At 38.4% G+C, this 18260-nt stretch overlaps 1 protein-coding gene across 1 annotated transcript in view; it reads right to left on the reverse strand.

The window, feature by feature from the left end:
• Positions 1-386: 386 nt before the first annotated feature.
• PLXNA1 (plexin A1) overlaps positions 387-18260 on the reverse strand; it is a 113671-nt gene continuing 95797 nt past the window's right edge. Inside the window, exons 20-24 of the mRNA XM_029284973.1 lie at positions 18005-18195; positions 15654-15823; positions 12528-12740; positions 9364-9514; positions 387-649 (exon numbers count right to left, since the gene is read on the reverse strand). Of these exons, the coding sequence (XP_029140806.1) occupies positions 554-649; positions 9364-9514; positions 12528-12740; positions 15654-15823; positions 18005-18195 (821 nt within the window). The 3' untranslated portion in view covers positions 387-553. The remainder of the gene's footprint in view (positions 650-9363; positions 9515-12527; positions 12741-15653; positions 15824-18004; positions 18196-18260) is intronic.

Below are 18260 nucleotides of genomic sequence, written 5' to 3' on the forward strand. Positions count from 1 at the left end.
GCAGTTAACACTAGAGGCAGAAGGCCAGGGAGTAAGAAAGGAAGAGTAGATTCAAGAGTTCAGTTGTCCAGTCAAGGTGGGAGACGAAGCAAATACAGAAGGAAAAAAAAATGATAAGACTGCCCACCCGCCTGCTATAAGAAAAACATAATGTAGAAACATTGCCCTAGAAGTTAGTGCATGCCCCAACCTTCCATTGCCAGATTTGGGGCAAGCCTTGGTGGGGAAGGGACAGTAGCAGTTCAGCTGGAATTTCTTCCCCCGGCTCTTCTCACACATCTCTTGGGTCTCTCGGGTTCTTTGCCACGTCACTCGCTCCTTTCAAAAAGGTCCTTAAAATTGTTTCAATTTGCTTTGATAATAATGATTTAAAGGATTGTTTGTTTTTCTTCTGTTCAATCGGTGCAAAAGGTTCAAAGACGCAGCAGACTCCGCGCACTGTTTTTGTGCCGAGCCCCAATATATCTTGTGTGTTTTCTGGTTGCTGCAACTTGCTTGCCCCTTCTCTTTTAGCATCCACTGCTAGGAAGTCTGCAACAACAACTCAGCCTTTTCAGCTACTTAGGGCCATTGTGTCAATTGCCTGCTCCAACTTACTTCGCAGCCGTTGTCTTCGGGCCTGTTCATCCTTCTCTAAAGCAGCTAAAATCTGATAAAGGAAAGAGCAGAAAGGAAAGGATTAGTACTAATAAAAAAATCCACTACAATCCAAAATACTTTCCACAAGGAGCTCTCTAACAGGAAAGCCGGCAGGAATCCTCCTTGAACCATCAAAAGACCAATCATGACAACAGTAAGGAGACAGTGGAACACAGTTGTCAGTGGAAAAAAAATATGAAGTGGCTGGTTTCCCAAACATCAAAGATAAGAAGAAACTGGGAGGAAATATTGGATTGTAAACTGGAATTTGATGTTAACAGAAAAAAAGAGTTGGAAGGAACCTTGGAGATCCTTCTTATCCAACCCCCTGCTTAAGCAGAAAACCCTGTACCATTTCAGATAAATGATTGTCCAATCTCTTCTTAAAAACTCCCCCCGTTGCAGCACCCACAACTTCTGGAAGCAAGTCAGTCCACCGATTAGTTGTTCTAACTGTCAGGAAGTTTATCTTTAGTTCTAAGCTGGTCCCCTCTTTGATTAGTTTCCATCCATTGCTTCTTGTCCTGCAATGGATGGAATAGGTTGACTCCCTCTTCTTTGTGGCAGCCTCTCAGATATTGGAACACTGCTATCATGTCACCCCTAGTCCTTCTTTTCATTAAACTAGAAATGCCCAATTCCTGCAACCGTTCTTCATATTTTATCTTCCACCCCTCTAATCATCTTTGTTGCTTTCAAATGAATGGTTTACTTGCCAGATCACTACAAAACATGACAACTAAGAGTAGGAGACATGTTTAACTTGGTTTGTAGTCAGCTGTTCTTTAAAACGGTCAGTATCCTCTCTGTGCAGATTTTCTCTATCAATTTGGGTTTCAAAATGTAGAGGTGAAAAGCAATTTAAGCCATATACTATGAGAGGCAGGAATGTGTAAGCATTCTCTTTCTGTTTATTGGAATGACTATTCTTCTTTATCCCAATCAATAAAAAAAATGGTTTGTGAGCATGAGCTATGCAGATGCTATTGTTATTAAACCAAAGTAGCCAGACAAGGTGGATTGAATCCACCTGAATGTTTTGTCACACTGAGGTACAATAAACCAAGCATTGTATTGACCTGAATCGTAACTCACCCACACAGGCCCAGAAACATAATATGTTTTCTTAAAGACTAAATTTGTCCTGATGTTGAAATTATATGAGAGAATGGTTCTTCATGGACATAAAACTTGATAATTATACAGAACAATGGGATAAATTCCAGGAAAGTCATGGATGTCTTTGAAATTGATAAAGAAACAGTTTCTTTAGCAGTTAAATATTTTGAATAGAAAATTCAAAGGCTTCCCATGAAATCTTTTTAAGTCAATCTTTTGCAGATCCACTTTGTTTTTAAATCCATTACTATTCACAATGAGACATTTTTCAGGTAACCAATATTTTTAAATGTGTCTGTTTAGGTCATCCTGAGCACATTCAATCCAAAGGAGAATTTGAGCCTTATAGTCTCTGTTAAAGAGTGAAACTATATAAGCAGTGAGTGCCTATGTTTGGTTTCTGGGCAAGGCAAGAAAAATTGCTGAAGAATCTAAATTTATTGATCCAATGTAGATTTCATATTCAATTGCAGTCAGATTTGCCTCAATTGACAAAAGAACATATTGCTAATCAAACTACGTTTTAGATTTAGAATACTGGAAAACGGTAATTCTGGAATTTTTCCACCAAAATTTCATTCCATTAAATAGGCTTATACTTCAGTGCCTTTCAGAAAACAAGTCAAGTAATGGAATTTAGCATGCTTAAGGCCTTTTATTGAAGGCACTAGAAAAAAGGACATAATTATGGAATACAGTCAAATTCATATAATAAGCATCTTTCCCACTGAAAGAGCTAAAAATGCATTCTACATTTCAGTTCCGTTCTCAGAATTAGATGAAAACCTTTAGATCACCATTTGTACATATTCTTAGAAAACCATTCTTTAATCAACCACATTAATGAACTGAAGGGGTGGGATGTTGCGAGTGGGCCTTTTGACAGTGAGTGAGAAGGGAAGATTTGGCAGGAAAGGTTTGAGAAAGTGGAGGGATAAAACAGAAATGCCCCCAAACCCCACCTCCCTTTCAACTGCACTGCCAGATTTTTTTTTTTATTTAAAAAAGGATGATTAAAATGCAATCTCATCAGAAATCCCATTATAGTGGTTACATTTGTTGTGAGTGCAAGCTGGATTTTTTCCCCCAATTAAATGTCGAGGCATCCATCAAAAAGAACTCAATTAACCATTTCATTGGCTGCATAATTGGAAACAAACTCTTGTATAATTAATAGGCTGACTATTCGAAAGCAGGAAAGGCCCATCACAAGCCCTACAAGTAATATGGAAATAAGCTCCCTGTGATTAAAAGCAGCTGTGACACCTTTAGGCTTCCCGTATTGCGCATGCAGACATGATGGGGAGCACACATAGCACTGCTACCCAGGGTTTTGGGAAAGGCTGTAATGTCACAAATAAAGGAAGCTACAAAGGTAATGTGCCACAGAGCTGGTACATCCAGGTGGAATCAGATCAAGAAAGAGTCCAATGCCCTGTGGGAAGGTATTCTAAAACTGTTATCCTATGGGAAAATATTTCTTGTGTCTAACTGTGAAAGTTTTCTAAATATGAAAAGTAATCCCTTAGCTTCTTGGGACAAAAATGGTCCAGCTGCAAATCCATATAGTTGCAATCCAGGCCAGACTTTGACTCCCCCCAATGCCTCATCCCTCACCTGAAGCATAGTTCCCAAGCACCTCTAGGTGGTGCTAAAATACTGAATGTCAACCAAAGCAACCAATTAGGTTGCCTGTGTCAAATCTTAGGATCTTAAAGGTGTTGGAGGCCTGAATAGAATGAGAGACTCGCCCAAATCTCCTTTGCTCCTCCTGATTCAAATGGAGACAATCACTAAAGTTTGTGAGATTGGAAAGATTTTATAACCAGCTTTGTGCCTGGTTGTTCTTCTGTGGCACTTCTGGGCACAACAGGATAAAACAGAAAACAGCAGGGGGGACAGGGAGAAAAAGAGAGACACTTGTCTATCACCTGCTCTAAAGACCGCCATGATTAGAGAAGATGCAAAAACCCAAATGAAAATTAATTATGATTTTCATTCAGTGCCAATGACAGCACATTACAGTACTGAGCAATAGGAAAAATTATTCCCTCCCATTTTGCCTCAAAGAGGGTGCAATCGGGCTGCATGTAATTGTGTTTAATGAATGAAAACAAACAAAGGGAACAGCTGCTATTTATTAATCCCATTACAAATCATAAAAGAAGCTCCCGAGAGCTGCAAACACACAGGCAGTACTTTTAGAGCAGACTATAGAGGCACATTCAAAAGATGCCAGACAGTGGTTAACCAAAGGACAAGGATTGGCAACTTCTTTTGCCTGTAGCTCATTAAGGCTGCACTTTCTAACCACGTAGCATTTGCCCAGCTTGCTATTGATTTCTGTTGTTAAGGCCTCGCTTATTTGTAAGAGTAATGAAAGGGAATGTTGGGAGCTGGGAGACTAGCCTCAGGGCAGCAGCTGCTGAGAAAAGGGCTGGAGGAACTGCTCTTTGGGGGTGCTGCTGCCTCTAGCTCCAGTTTTTGTTATTGCCGTTGATCTTATCCAGATGGCAGGTACAGTGCTGAAAAGCTGCAACTGTGCTGGCTGTTAAGTTCCTATTGATGGCCTCCGTGACCTTGTATAATGCTTCACCCTTAAGGCAGGTCGAATTTACGCTTGGGTCTATTCGCACAAAAGGCTTACCTTGGCACTGTTGGTGCATACTTATGTTTCCCAGACCTGGAACCCACTAAACCTTGCCCAACTTAATCAAGATATGATTAAAAGGAAAAATTACAGGAGATTTATTTGCAAGGGAGAGTAATACTTATCTGTCTGGATTCCATTCAAAAGAATGATATTGCATTCCTTGTTTTATTTATTCACTAACATTTATATGCTGTCCATCTCACTATCCAAAGCAACTAGGGGCAGTTTGCAATATAATAAAGACAAATTAAAATTACAAGAGTTAAATAAATAAATTCCTTTCCTGAATGCAATAGTAAGAAAGGGGATCCTTCAGGAAACAGCTTATCCCATCACAACTGGGTGGCAGAGTTCTAAAGCCTTTTTGACTTCTTACTATTGAATGAAACCCTAGAGTGCCACTACTAAGAGGTGTTTTTTTTAAATAGAGGTTTTGATTAATCTACTACTTGGTAATATCTAAAGCCTACCAATGGCCATCAAGAATAAAAAATTGGTCAACTCACAGGGGATCCTCAGGATCACACTGCCTTTTGGGTGGACTCTTGAGGAATGAAAATATCATTCCTCGTGCAACCCCCATTCTTCATTATTAATAGGAGTTATGATAAATGGAGCTTCATATCTATGTGAAAGATGCTTTTCTCTTTTATGCATTGCAACCAGCACATCGGAATGAGTGATTATTAAATTGATATAAATATTTAAAAAATCTGCATTATTATTATTATTCTATTATCCTTCTACTTTCAGTTCAGAAAGAAAAACTGTAGATCTGGATAAAAAAAATCTCATTCATTTGGAATTTCAAATGATTCTGTCTGTATCACTCTGAAAATAATTCTACATCTTTTATCTCTAAGATCTTGTTCATAGCAAATCTAAAATACCTCTAGTAACTGAATCTATTTTACATAAGTAGTGATTATTAATCATTAATATGCAATGCCAACAAAAGACTGGCATGTAAATTTATTTTATGGGATAAAAACAATAAGAAATCGGAATGTTCCCAGTAGCATTACATTATACCAGAGAGGGAACTCTGCTGACTTGAAATAGATCTCTGAACTGCATATTCAAAGAAACTCTGTTCTGCAAAATGCAAGTTGCCACTGAGAGATACAAGAATCCATCTGAAGATCATGTCTACAAAGAAACAGTAATCAGTTTTGCTGACATGTACCATTAATGTTACTCTTTCACCATCCATCCGAATCTGGTGTCATTCAGAAATAATACTTTCAGAATTTCCAATATGTAAAATACTTTATATATGAATAGAATATTTAAACAGAGTAATATTATTCAAAACATAGGTAGGGAACATGTTTTAAAGTGGTCTTACTTAGAATATTAACAAGCGTGTCACGGGCGCTCTTACAAAATGGATGTACAAATGTGCTTTCCTATTCACAAATAATGGGCACATCAATCACACAATAACCATTCTCCAGACTGTGAATAGGTGAGATTGCTCCCTGCCAACCGCTCTAATCCCCTGGGGTGCTCCCTATTACCCCAGTTTTCCTTCCCTTCCTTTTCGCTTCTGCCAGGTGGCCATAGTTTCAGCATAAAGCTGCGACCACCCACCATTTTTATTGTTTAATAATCCTAAACTTTAGTGAAGCTCAAAGATTTTTGGAAATTAAAAATGAGACTGAATTTGGTGGCATGCTAGCTTTCTAATAAAAACCAAATATCTGCAGGTACAAAGGGAGGTGGATATATACATCTTGTATGAAATAACTTATCAAATCAATGACTAAAGATCAGCCAAGGTTCCCCAAAATTTAAACATAGCTATTTGTTATTGGTGATGGTTGGGCTTTCAAGTCTTGGCGACTGCCTGGACTAATCTCTGCAATTTTCTTGGCAACTTTTTTGGAAGTGGTTTGTCACTGCTTTCTTCCCAGAGCTGAGAAAAAGGTCACCAGAGGAACAGAACAGAATAACAGAAGTGGAAGGAGGTCTTCTAGTTTAACCCACTGCTCAAGGAGGAGACCCTATACCATTTCAGACAAATGGCTGTCCAGTCTCTTTTTAAAAGCTTCCAGTGACAGAGCACCCACAACTTTGGAAGGCAAGTCGTTCCACTGGTTTATTGTTCTAACTGTCAGGAAATTTCTCCTTAGTTCTAGGTTGCTTCTCTCCTTCATTAATTTCCACCCATTGCTTCTTGTCCTGCCCTCAGGTGCTTCGGAGAATAGCTTGACTCCCTCTTCTTTGTGGCAACCCCTGAGATATTGGAACACTGCTATCATGTCACCCCTCATCCTTCTCTTCATTAAACTAAATATACCCAATTCCTGCAACTGTTCTTCATATCTTTTAGCCACCAGTCCCCTAATCATCTTTGCTGTTCTTCTCTTCTTTTTTATATTAGGGTGACCAAAACTGGATGCAGTATTCCAAGGGTGGTCTTACCAAGGCCTTATAAAGCAGTACCAACACTTCATGTGATCTTGATTCTATTCCTGTTAATGCACCTGGGATTGCATTGGCTTTTTTGGCAACTGCAGAACACTGTTGGCTGATATTTAAGTGATTGTCCATTAGGACTCCAAGACCCCTCTCACAGTTACTGCTACTGAACAAAGTTTCACCTAATCTGTATGTGTACATTTGATTTTTCTTGCCTAAGTGTAATATCTTACTTTTTTCTCCATTGAATTTCATTTTGTTGGATAGGGCTCAATGTTCAAGTCTGTCAAGATCCTTCTGGATCTTAAACCTATCTTTGGAGCTCCAAAGGTTTGCAAATTTGATGAGTTCCCCTTCTAGACCCTCATCTAAATCATTTATGAAGATTTTGAAGAGTACTGGTCTTAAGACACAACCTCAGGGTACTCCACTGCTTCCTTCCTTCCACAGATTTAGTTCCATTAAGGACTACACGTTGAGTGTAGTTTGTCAACCAGTTACAAATCCATCTGATGGTGATGCTATCTATCCCACATTTTTTTAGCTTACCAGCTGGCTTTTTCCCTAAGATAGGACAAGAACTCACAGTCTCCTGATTTTTTGCCTGGTACCTTAACCACCACAGCAAGCTGGTTTGCTAAACCTAGCTATATGATCATGGATTATTTTTCATTTGTAGGTAGACCTCAACTTGCAACCACAATTGTGTCAGAATCTTTGGTCATTAAACAAAGCAATCATTAAGCGAGATGTCTTGTGATTGCTTCATTCAACAACTTCAATCCTGGTTCTCCCAGTTGTGGTAGTTGTGGGTGACTAAACCGAGTATGGGGTTGCCTTATGGACTACAGGACACATCGGCATGCAGAAATTTGCTATGTGGCAGGAGATCTCAGCTTGGCTACAGAGCCTACTGGAGTGTAGAAATCTCTAAGAAGAGGCCATTTTTTTTTACTAGCTATTAAAGGAACCAAATTTGGAGCCTTGCCCAGATAACATTGCAAAGATGTTTGACAAGGTCTTGTACAAATGCTTTCATTATCTTATATAAGCAACCAATTCCCTTCCCCCAGCTCTCATCATCTTTCTGTTGGGCAATAAAATCCATATAATTCCATTTATACATACATATATATATTTATTAGCATCATATATTTTATTGCTTTAATAAAGGATTGTACAGAATGTGTTCAAAACTACTTTCTGCTGTTTATACCAATTACAGTAGATGGGTTTTTAACCATTCTTAAAACTTTATAGGCTTATGAAGTGGGTTTCTTGTGATAGTAAATACCACCCCCACCTCAAAATTATAAATAAGGTCATTTGAAAGCAGGCTCACTGAAATGACCCAGAATAGCTGACACAGAACACATTCATTTAGAGAATTAAGTGCTTCAGGTTTAAGTGGATAGGTATTTTCTTCTGTCTCTTATTTGATTACTTCATGAGATGTGTTCCCTTCAGTGATTTAATTCCTCCGTTCTTATTGGCCCATTACTTATCTGTTGAGACACTGTTGTGATTTTTTTTCTGTTTTGGAAACATGGTTTTGTCTGTGTTTGTTACTTTAAGCAATTAGTATCAAAATAGGAGAAGAAAATATGAATGACAATGGGCATATAAAAATAACTCGAGGCATATCTAAACTTTAAAAAAGAAACAAAATGTCTTCTCTTTGTAAAGCAAATGCAGGGCTCATAAGAGCTTCAGTAGAAGGTCTTGGTAGGTGACAGCATCTAGCTGGCCTTGGCTTGTAGGGCCTGGTTAATTCTCGGAAAGAGACATCCACAATATCCCAGGATTGTAGGTTATGTGAAATAAAAAGACAACGGAGCTTCTCGAAAACCTACATGCAAAAATCACTAGGATTCGAGAGGGTAATATCATCATCAATATTAATGGAGAGAATTTGGGGGAAAACTACTACTTGACATATGTTCTTATCTCATCCATGTCACGGTTGATAGTTAGGATTAGGGGAGAAAGGGACGTTGAGAAGAATCAATATCTTTGGGAGATCTCAGTACCATTCTAGTATCTCAACAAATGGATAATGGAATCACATCCTCTTAATGATGACTAGCTGTTCAAGAAGACAAACATCCTTTTCAATTTAAAGCGGGACAAAGCCCAGACTGGTTTACCCCACATAATAGAAATGATACGTACACAACTGTGATACTTTGTAAGTAAGTGCCTATATCAACCTTTAATAACTGATTTTGGAATATAATTATTATGCAACATATTTGTGTTCTTTTGTTCAGTGCTTTTGTGTACTACAGATAATTTTTCAAATATAAAAAAATGCAGCTACTTTTATATTTGTATGGAAATGCTTCAGGAGACTGAATAGCGGGTGCTGATTAGCTGGCTATGCAACTATTAAGACATGATATGATGAATTTGCAGTGGAATAAAAGCAGCTCCACTCTGGACTTCTTTTCATGGGTCAAAACAAAGAGGGGAAAAACAGAGATAAATAGTTATATTAAGATACATCTGAGAGCTCCGATATACCTTACCTCATCCTTGTACTTAGTAATGTATGAGTAGATCTCATGCAGGGCACTCATGCTGTTGAATTGGCTCAAGTGTAACCGTGATTGCTCTGCCAAATAGGCGCTCATGTCCTGATCGCTGATTGCTGGCATTTTAGCTATATCTGCATAATATCTATAAGTGAGAAGGAGGAAAATAAATCACACTGTTGAAAATAAAGATGTTCAATAGCAGGTAGGAGACAAACTGAGGATAAATCTAGAAAATACCATAAACGAAATTAACAAGTCTCCAGATTAAATGTAATAAATCTATTCATTACAATGAAGCAATTGTACATAACACATTTAGCCATTTTATAGTGTTCTGCCTGCCAAATGACTCTTCATTTTGTGTTCAAGTAACCAGACTAGCCCTCTTAAGCCCTCACAGACAGAGAACACAGAATCTCCCTTTACATATCTTAAGACTAAGGCGATGAGGCAGGGTGCCTGGTCCAAGATCCTTGTGTGAATTAAAATATTAGGACAGCTTTAAGGAGTTGCTGTGATAAATGGGGGTAAACCTTTTGTTGAGATCTGTTTCCCCCTCTCCTCTCCCCAAACAAGCTTGGATGCAAGGAGCTGAGTGAAAGATCTAATCTTTCTGCAGAAACAGAAATGCTAGGGCTGTCTCAAATAGGGCTTTGGACTGCTTGGTACTGCTATACCTGGCCTACAAACACAAAGCAAAAACACAGAAGGATTACTGAGGGAAAACGACCTGCGGTATAAGATGTCTTGTAGATTCACTATTGGAGATAGACCTTAATTGTTCCAAAATCATGGTGATGCAAGTAAAGCAGAATCACAGATAAGCAGTGGACACTCCTGTGAGGAGAACTTAATGGAGCTCAGCAGAGCAGCAGAAAGTGACATATTTGGAAATTGCGTTTTATAATCCTATATTTATTACAAAGTTTATGACCATCTTATGATTACTGCTGTTATGGAAGAAATGGGTTTCACTTAGGAGAGCGAGATACAAGCCCATTTCTTCCATAACATCAATAATCATTATCAAGCATTTATAGAATAGTTTATAATTTTACATACATCCTACAATGTAAATATGAAACATAAAAGATTCATGTTTTAAAAGTCTAGCCATGTAGGAAAGATCCTAAGGGCAATGTTATCTCTAAAATACCACCATAATGTATAATATCAGCTAATATTAAAAATAGCCAGCTAAGCAAGTAGCAAATAGCATTGAATATCAAGGCCATGAGTGTGCTTCAGAGCCTTCTCTGCTAATCATTAAAGCAGCCCTACTTTCTTCAGGTTCTGCACATTAAAGCAATGTTGCTGCTTTAAGAAACTAATCCATTAAAGTTGTATTAACTTTAAAGGATCAATTCCTTAAAGCAGTTGCACTTTTTTCAAGCTCTCAAAAAAGAGAGCTAATATTTAATGACTAGTACAAAAGTGCTTGCCCAAGATCTAAAGTTTTCGTCCTTATCATTTTCAAAGTGTGCCCAATCTCATTAAATAATGTTTTAGAAAAAAAAATCTTAAGGTGATACAACTTGCTGTATGCAAAAGACAAGATACTGTTCGCATTAAGGCTCACAGTTGAAAATATGGAAAGGACACAAAATAAAGGTTTTGTCCCAGATGTCCTTACCTTGAGATGGTGGGGTAAAAATGGAAGTGCCCCCCTCCCTCTCATAATATTAGTTAACTTTCTGGGTATAGGAGGATCAGGGAGATGACCTTAAAGAAGGAATCTACAGGCCATTAAGAAAACATCAGGTACAGTACAAAATAAACATGGGTTAAGTCCAGAGAGAATGGAAGGGTGTTACAAAGAGATTCAGACTATCCCATCTCTGGTTCCCTAGGGTCTAAGAGGGAAGGAAGGGAAAACCTAGCCAAGATTCTGTTATGAAAGCTTATCACAATGAAATATAATTCTAGCCATCTATGGAGTCAGTTTCCTGGTCTGTCCATCTTGTAGGGCTGACACTGGGTTTGTGTAGTCCACATATTACCATGAATAAACAAGAGCTCTCATAAAAATAATGTTCATAAAATTAATGTAATATTCTTCTCCTTTAATTATTTCTGAATAATAAGTTGTTAAAACAGTTTGAATTAAAGCTCAGTCACAAATGTAATCTCTAAGTCAAGAACCAGGTGTATGGTTTGAATAATTTACCAAAGCTAACTAATGTCTCTCTGTGTGTGTATGTGTGTGCATACACAAACAGACACACAGTCAATTTGTTTAATAAAACAGCTCTACTTATAAATAGAGAGTCTTATTCATCCTGTGTTTCATTATCTGTTGTTTTCATCTTTATTAGCAGCAGTGAAAAAAAACTTCTGGTTTTACCTAAAACATTAGTGGGGTAATGATGTCACTAGCAAATACAATTTTCACATAATAGCACCAGCTACGCTAAGTGCCACTCTTTTCAATGTGCAAGTCTCTACCCCAATACTACACAATAATTAACAAACCAAGCATACTTGAAGTTGATCAGAATCTCCCCGGTAAAACCCCTGAAAACTAAACACTCTTATCTGTATTACTCAACACAATGTGATTGTATTATTTTCAGGTTGGATCTAATCCAGGCTTTAAATTCCATTGGCAAGAGATTTTTCTTTGCTAACCCTCCTGCAAATGGATTGCTTTACCAGTAGAAATATCCTCAAAACACAGTGAAGGTGGAAGGAGAAAGGGGAGGAAGTTATTTTTACTTCTCTGGAGTGCCTCCTTACTCACTACTCCCAAATTCCCCAACCCACCTCCACCAATTCTTAAATGCAATTTTTAGGAGACTGGGATCTGATAATGGTTGCAGGAAGCATCATTCCCTGTCTTGTTTAACCACTGAAAAGTTCAGCTGATAGAAGAAACACTTCATTGGGTTCCCCCCGCCCATTAGACGTTTATGCTGGATCCAACCTAATAGAAATAGCTGCCATTGTGAAATCTATGTGTTCTATCACTTATTCATTAGAAGGGTCTGAGAGGAATTAGCAGTTCTTACAGAAACAATCACTTGCAATTGTTTCCAAGAATCAAATTTTCTCCTCTAACCCAGGGAGGCTCTTTTATAGCAGGTAACCATCCCAATTTTTTTTGTTTTCTTTGTTCCTTTTGCAAAGCTACTTTGTCTAGAGCTGCAATTACTCACCTTTCTACCCAGCTTTTATAGTTAGGGATGTCCTTGGCATACAGTAGTTTATTGGAGGGAGAGTCTTTCCCTAGCTTGTGCTCAGAAGTTGAGCAGGAGTCCATGAATGTCTGAGCCACCACTGATAGGCAGGCATCAGTAATACTGTTCTTATGAATGTCAAACACAAATTGCGGGTTCTTAATCACATTCACCCAAAAACGTAGAGGTAGACTGCAAAGGAGAAGAAAAGAAGACATTATTCTTAGAAGCTTCAAGTAAGGCCCTTGGCAAAAACCTTTACCTGGTTAAAATATATCAACGTAATGGGCAGGGATTTCCCCAAGATCTAAACAGGTGATAATATATATTGTAGCTGTATATGAACATATTTAGGAAAATTTTACACGTGACTATAAATATATAAATAATTTTAAGGGCATTTGGCATTTGAAAAGTAACAGTGAATATGAGAAATATTTGTATCATGATACTTGTTTTAATTATCCAAAATTGCGCCTGGTAAATTCTATTATTTTTGACACAGAATAGAGCATTTGCCAAAAGTCATTCATGCTGACCTTGGGATTTTATCAGTACCTGTCAACATTTCTATCATTTCCATATGCTCTTGTTAAACCCTTTGGAATTACTGTTAAATGTCAGGGTTCACCAAGTTTTCTGCCCTTTATATTCTATATTAGCCCTTGGAGACTAAATTCTATTAAGACATGAGAACTATAATTAAAGGAAAACCAAATACCTTCTTGATCCTTTTCAGCTCAGCATTAATTTATCTCTTAACTAAGGCAACCAGCACAATGCAATTGGCTGTGCTGTTTTTGCAAATTTCCCCTTGTCTATTTTCACAAAACAATGTTATTGAGGTAGAAGGGCTGGATCATAATACTTTTCCTATTATATTGGCTAGGTTGAAAAAAAAAACCCCAAAGTATTGGGAAAACTCAAGCTAATTTAGCGGAAGAAAGTTGGGATGACCAAGTTTCAAAGCACAACACAAAGAATCTCAGGAATACTATCTAATTTTTCACTTCTCACTGGGAAAAAATTCTGTATGTCAGGGAGACTTTTCCCATAACTTCTAGGGGGGGGGGGATTTTTTTGTGTAAAATAATTCCATTGTCTGATCTCACCTATAGCCTGAAATAGCATAAAATCTTAATTATCTTAATGAAAACTAGGCCCTGCTTTTCGTATTTGTCTCAATTGTTAAACTCCCACAAGTCATATACAGTAATCCAGGTGTTGGTCATACCTACATCTTTTAATTTCAGGGAATCATCTCTTGAAATTAACTCTATCCACTGAGTTAACAGTACAAAACAAGCAAAGGCATTAGTATGCCAGAGCCTGCCTGCCTCCCTGGGCTCTGTGGAGTTGCATCATTGGGATTCTTTCCCTACCCCGTTTTTCCTCCCAGAGCAGCTATTTCCTTTAATATAGAAAGCTGAGTGATAAATCAGTTCCAAGTGTTTCCATGCTCTCATAACTCCATTTAAAAAATGTTTCTTTTCCTGCCTTGCTAATTACTGACAGTTACTGAACTACAAAAGCAATTTGGTTGCTATTTAACAAATACCAGAGATCAGAGTGTATATTCCTTTCCCCAGTAACAGTGAAAGGAACTGAGAGATCAAATCAGGAAGGCAGCAGAAGAAGAGAAAGTGTCTGCCGCTTCTTACTATTCACTGAGCACATTAATCCCCAATAGCATGAAATAAATAGCGAGACAGAATTTAAGGCTATGCAAATCAGCATGCAGAGGAGAATAACTTCCCTATCGCATTCGAAGGTAAATGTGGAATACAGTTCACCAGCAAATTGATAACTGGCTATATAAACAAAAATGCTGCATACAAGATTTTTAACTGCTCTCCTGTAGCTGCCGCTTTTATTGTTTATTAAGACTCTGAATCACTTCAGATTCAAAGATAAAGAGGTGCTTTGAAGCGTGCAAAGGTCTGAATGCAGCACCTGTCTGCAGCTCATTTCACGAGCTGCCCTGTTTTCTGGCACAGTGTGTCTGCCCCTCCAAGGCAGCCATGCCACTCCCCCCCCCCCAAAGGTTAGAATTTCTCCAGCACTCTGAACACCTTTTTGCTTTGAATCAGTACTGCTGCGCAGCCCTATTATTTTACTGATCTCTTAATGATTATGTTTCCATTATTGGATCCATATTATTATTCCACATTTTATATTGTGATTTTAGTGATTTATACTTTAATTTAGAAAAAGCTGGTTTTGAGGGGGACTTGGCAAAGCAAGATAATGTCCCATAACATAGACTTACAGAAATTTCATTCTGACAGATCTGTATTTTTTATTTATTTGATTTCTATAACCTTCCATTTCAACAACTGACTTAGGTATAGGCCAGAGGTCCCCAAACCTTTTGGGCACCAGGGACTGGTTCTGTGCAGAAAGTTTTTCCACGGACTGGAGAGTGTGTGGTTTTGTGTGCTGCCTGCATCCCACGGATGGGGATTTGCTTGCTTGTGTGGCCTGGTTGCTGGCATGTCGCAGCTCGGTACCAGTCCACAGACTGGGGGTTGGGGACCCCTGGTATAGGCTATATCATGGGTGTCAAAATTGCAACATCACATAATGTGTCATGACGTATCGCAACTTTTTCCCCATTGCAGGAGCTGGGGTGGGTGCGGTTTCGGCATGACGCATCCGGCCTGTGGGGCCAGCAGTTTGACACCCCTGGGCTATATTGTAGCCTAATATAAATGCCTTTTTAAGTGAGAGTATATGTGAGGCTTCCTCTACACCAGGGAATAGAGTAACATGCATGCTTTTGAGGCTGCACTTTTTATGTGACTGAGATAATTTTTTAAAACTATCTGATCTATTTTCTAAAGAAGCTGAAACTACAGTAGGCTCTACACTCTTTGAAAGAAACATCTTCCTATTAGCTACCCCCAACTTTTCACACACCAGCTGCAGATTAGATAAGAAGCTGGCTTGCAGAAACAAACCATTGATCTACCTAGCTGAATATTTATCTACACAATGACCCATTAGGTATCCACTCTGCCTCAGCTTGACCTTCAGAAGTTGGGAAGAGATCTTGGGACTTTCTGCAGTGCAAGTCATGCACTTTATTGCTGAGCATCTTCTTACCAGTTACTCTTCCAAGTGTGCCTGACATCATAGTCATTGATCTGGTGCTTATCGGCTTGTTCATCCAGGAAGTCAAACATGTACTTGATGGCCAGAGGCAAGGCACTCCCTCGGTGGGCTGTGCTGAAGATAGTCTCAAAAAGGTCATCCACAAACTTCTGCAAAGTTCCCTGGAACAAAAAAAAGAGGACATTTATTCAGCATTGCTTAATATATCATTCGTGTACACAGCAATAGAATGAAGGCATTCTTCTTTTCTTCTCAGAAGGGCTAAAATATCTCACTGGTATTAAAACATGATCTAAAATAAGAAACTGAAGTGTCACCCGTGGATGAAATAAACCCGGCTTTTCATGGGCTATTGTAAAGGAATTTAGAACTGAACCGGGAGAAGGTTTAAAAGGACTATAAAGAGAGGAAGGAGGAAAGACAAAATAGGGGGAGCTTCAATGGCACTTCTGCTGAGTTTTTACCATACCCTGTGGACACCCATGTCATATCCATTCATTTAAAATGGCTTCTATGCCTTGTCCATTCGCTACAAATCTTCAATTTAACAATTTACATGTGGTAGTGATATATGATTTTACAGAGAGCAATCCAAATTATTTCAGAGTTCTATTTCAGTATTCAATTAACTACAGCATCACTGCTTTTTTTCTTCTTCTTTTCATAATAGTTCCAAGCTGGCTTTCCAAGACAGTGATTTTTTATGAGGAAAGATAAGCCTATAATCCTCTCAGTTATCATCTCATGTAGGATCCAGCTACTGAAGTTTGAAAAACATACAACACGTGTAATCAGAATAGTGGTTAAAACTGCAGAAAGATTGTACAGGAGAGAGAAACTGTCACTGCAGACTGCTTTTAATGTCTCTTCGAAGCTGCAAAGGCCACTTTGCTAAGAAATCTTAAATTTTGAAAGTGCTTTCAAAAACTGTGCCTTTCAACAGCCAGAAAATACCTAAAATGTGGATATATTCCTCTCCTTCAGGTTGAGGTAATCCAGGTATCTCCTTGTGAAAAAGGACTGCTTTTAGACTGAGAGAGAGAAAAAAAAATCTATGTTGGAATTCTGAAAGTATTTTGGAGAGAGTGTGAGTCAGTCTCTCTCAAACTCACACATAAAGAATCTGTGCTTTCTGACAGAATGTTCAAATTATGTGTCACCTGTATATTTATAAACCAACCAAATGTGATAAAATTTCTAGATGCCTTGAGTGACAGAAAGAAAAGAAAAGAAAAGAAGAGAAAGAAAGAAAGAAAGAAAGAAAGAAAGAAAGAAAGAAAGAAAGAAAGAAAGAAAGAAAGAAAGAAAGAAAAGCTTTATACTGTTTAATTTTTTTTGCTGCTTGTAGAAGTAGCGAACAATACCCTGGAATGTTCAGGTTATATATATTCTAAAACTGTACAAGTTAAACAATAACAACACAGAAACCAGCATTTTTCTTGCAGATTACTATGATTTATGATTTGGCTGGAATAGATTCAGCTGAGCTGAATTTAGCCCTGCAGTTACCGAGGGATTTTTCAGAATCTGACAACAGAGTATATTTTGATTTGTTCCAATACAAATCTTATACTGACCATTTGATTTACTTCAGGAATCAGTGTAGCAATTATATTGTGAGCAGTTCAGTGTTTGTGTCATAAGCCACTGGATTTTTAATACTCCTTTGCTTGGGTTTTTGCTGATATGGAATACTTGGTAAAATGAGGGTGTCCATCAAGTGCATGAACAATGAAGCTGGAAAAATCAATGATTATAGCACCTAGAGGCAGAATCCCATCTTGCTTTTGGTAATAACTAGGGCAGAATACTCATCTTTGCAGGTTTATTAGGGGGGCGCGGCGGATATAAAAAGGCTAGAAATGGGAGGTGATGAGATCAAAGGAATCAGACTACTCATCACACTAGAAGCAGTCGAATCACCAATCATCACTGTGAATGACTGGCCCAAGATCACCGAGCTGGCTTTTATGGATAATGTGGGACTACAATTCGGTTTCCTGTGTCCTAGCCTGGTACATTAACTAATATTCATCTCCTGATTATGGATCAGGTTTGCTCTAACCCAACAGTGGGAACATGGAATCATAGAACTGGAAGGGACTAATCAAGTTCAATCCTCCGCACACTGCAGGATTCACTACACCACTCCTGATAGATGACTATCCAGATGGCAATTTAGAATCTGGTGCAATGCCTATAATTCAGTATATAAAATATATAAATCAAATTAGGAAAAAGGTGAACAGGATAGAGTTCTGACAACATGTCATGATGAAATGTTAACAAACTTATAGCACTACCCCAATCTTATAGTGGACCTAGGAGCCATTCTGATTTACCTTAGTAGCTAGCAGACGAGTCAAATATATTTCTGAGACCATTTTGCTGCCACGATCACCTTCTCGTTGATCCATGTGATCGTGATTCTTGACCAGATGCCAAAGCTTGGTGCCACTCTCCAGGTCAGGTGTGATCATGGGGGTCCGGGAACGGAGACTGTCAGGACTGCTAGCTGTCCGGAGCATACTCTCTGTGAGGAAACCACATATAATGGCAACTACCTCTCCCTCCTCCGCTGACTCTTGGCCTCTGCTG

Source organism: Protobothrops mucrosquamatus, unplaced genomic scaffold, assembly GCF_001527695.2.
Source record: "Protobothrops mucrosquamatus isolate PMUCROS unplaced genomic scaffold, P.Mucros_1.0 scaffold1152, whole genome shotgun sequence".
Classification (NCBI taxonomy): domain Eukaryota; kingdom Metazoa; phylum Chordata; class Lepidosauria; order Squamata; family Viperidae; genus Protobothrops; species Protobothrops mucrosquamatus.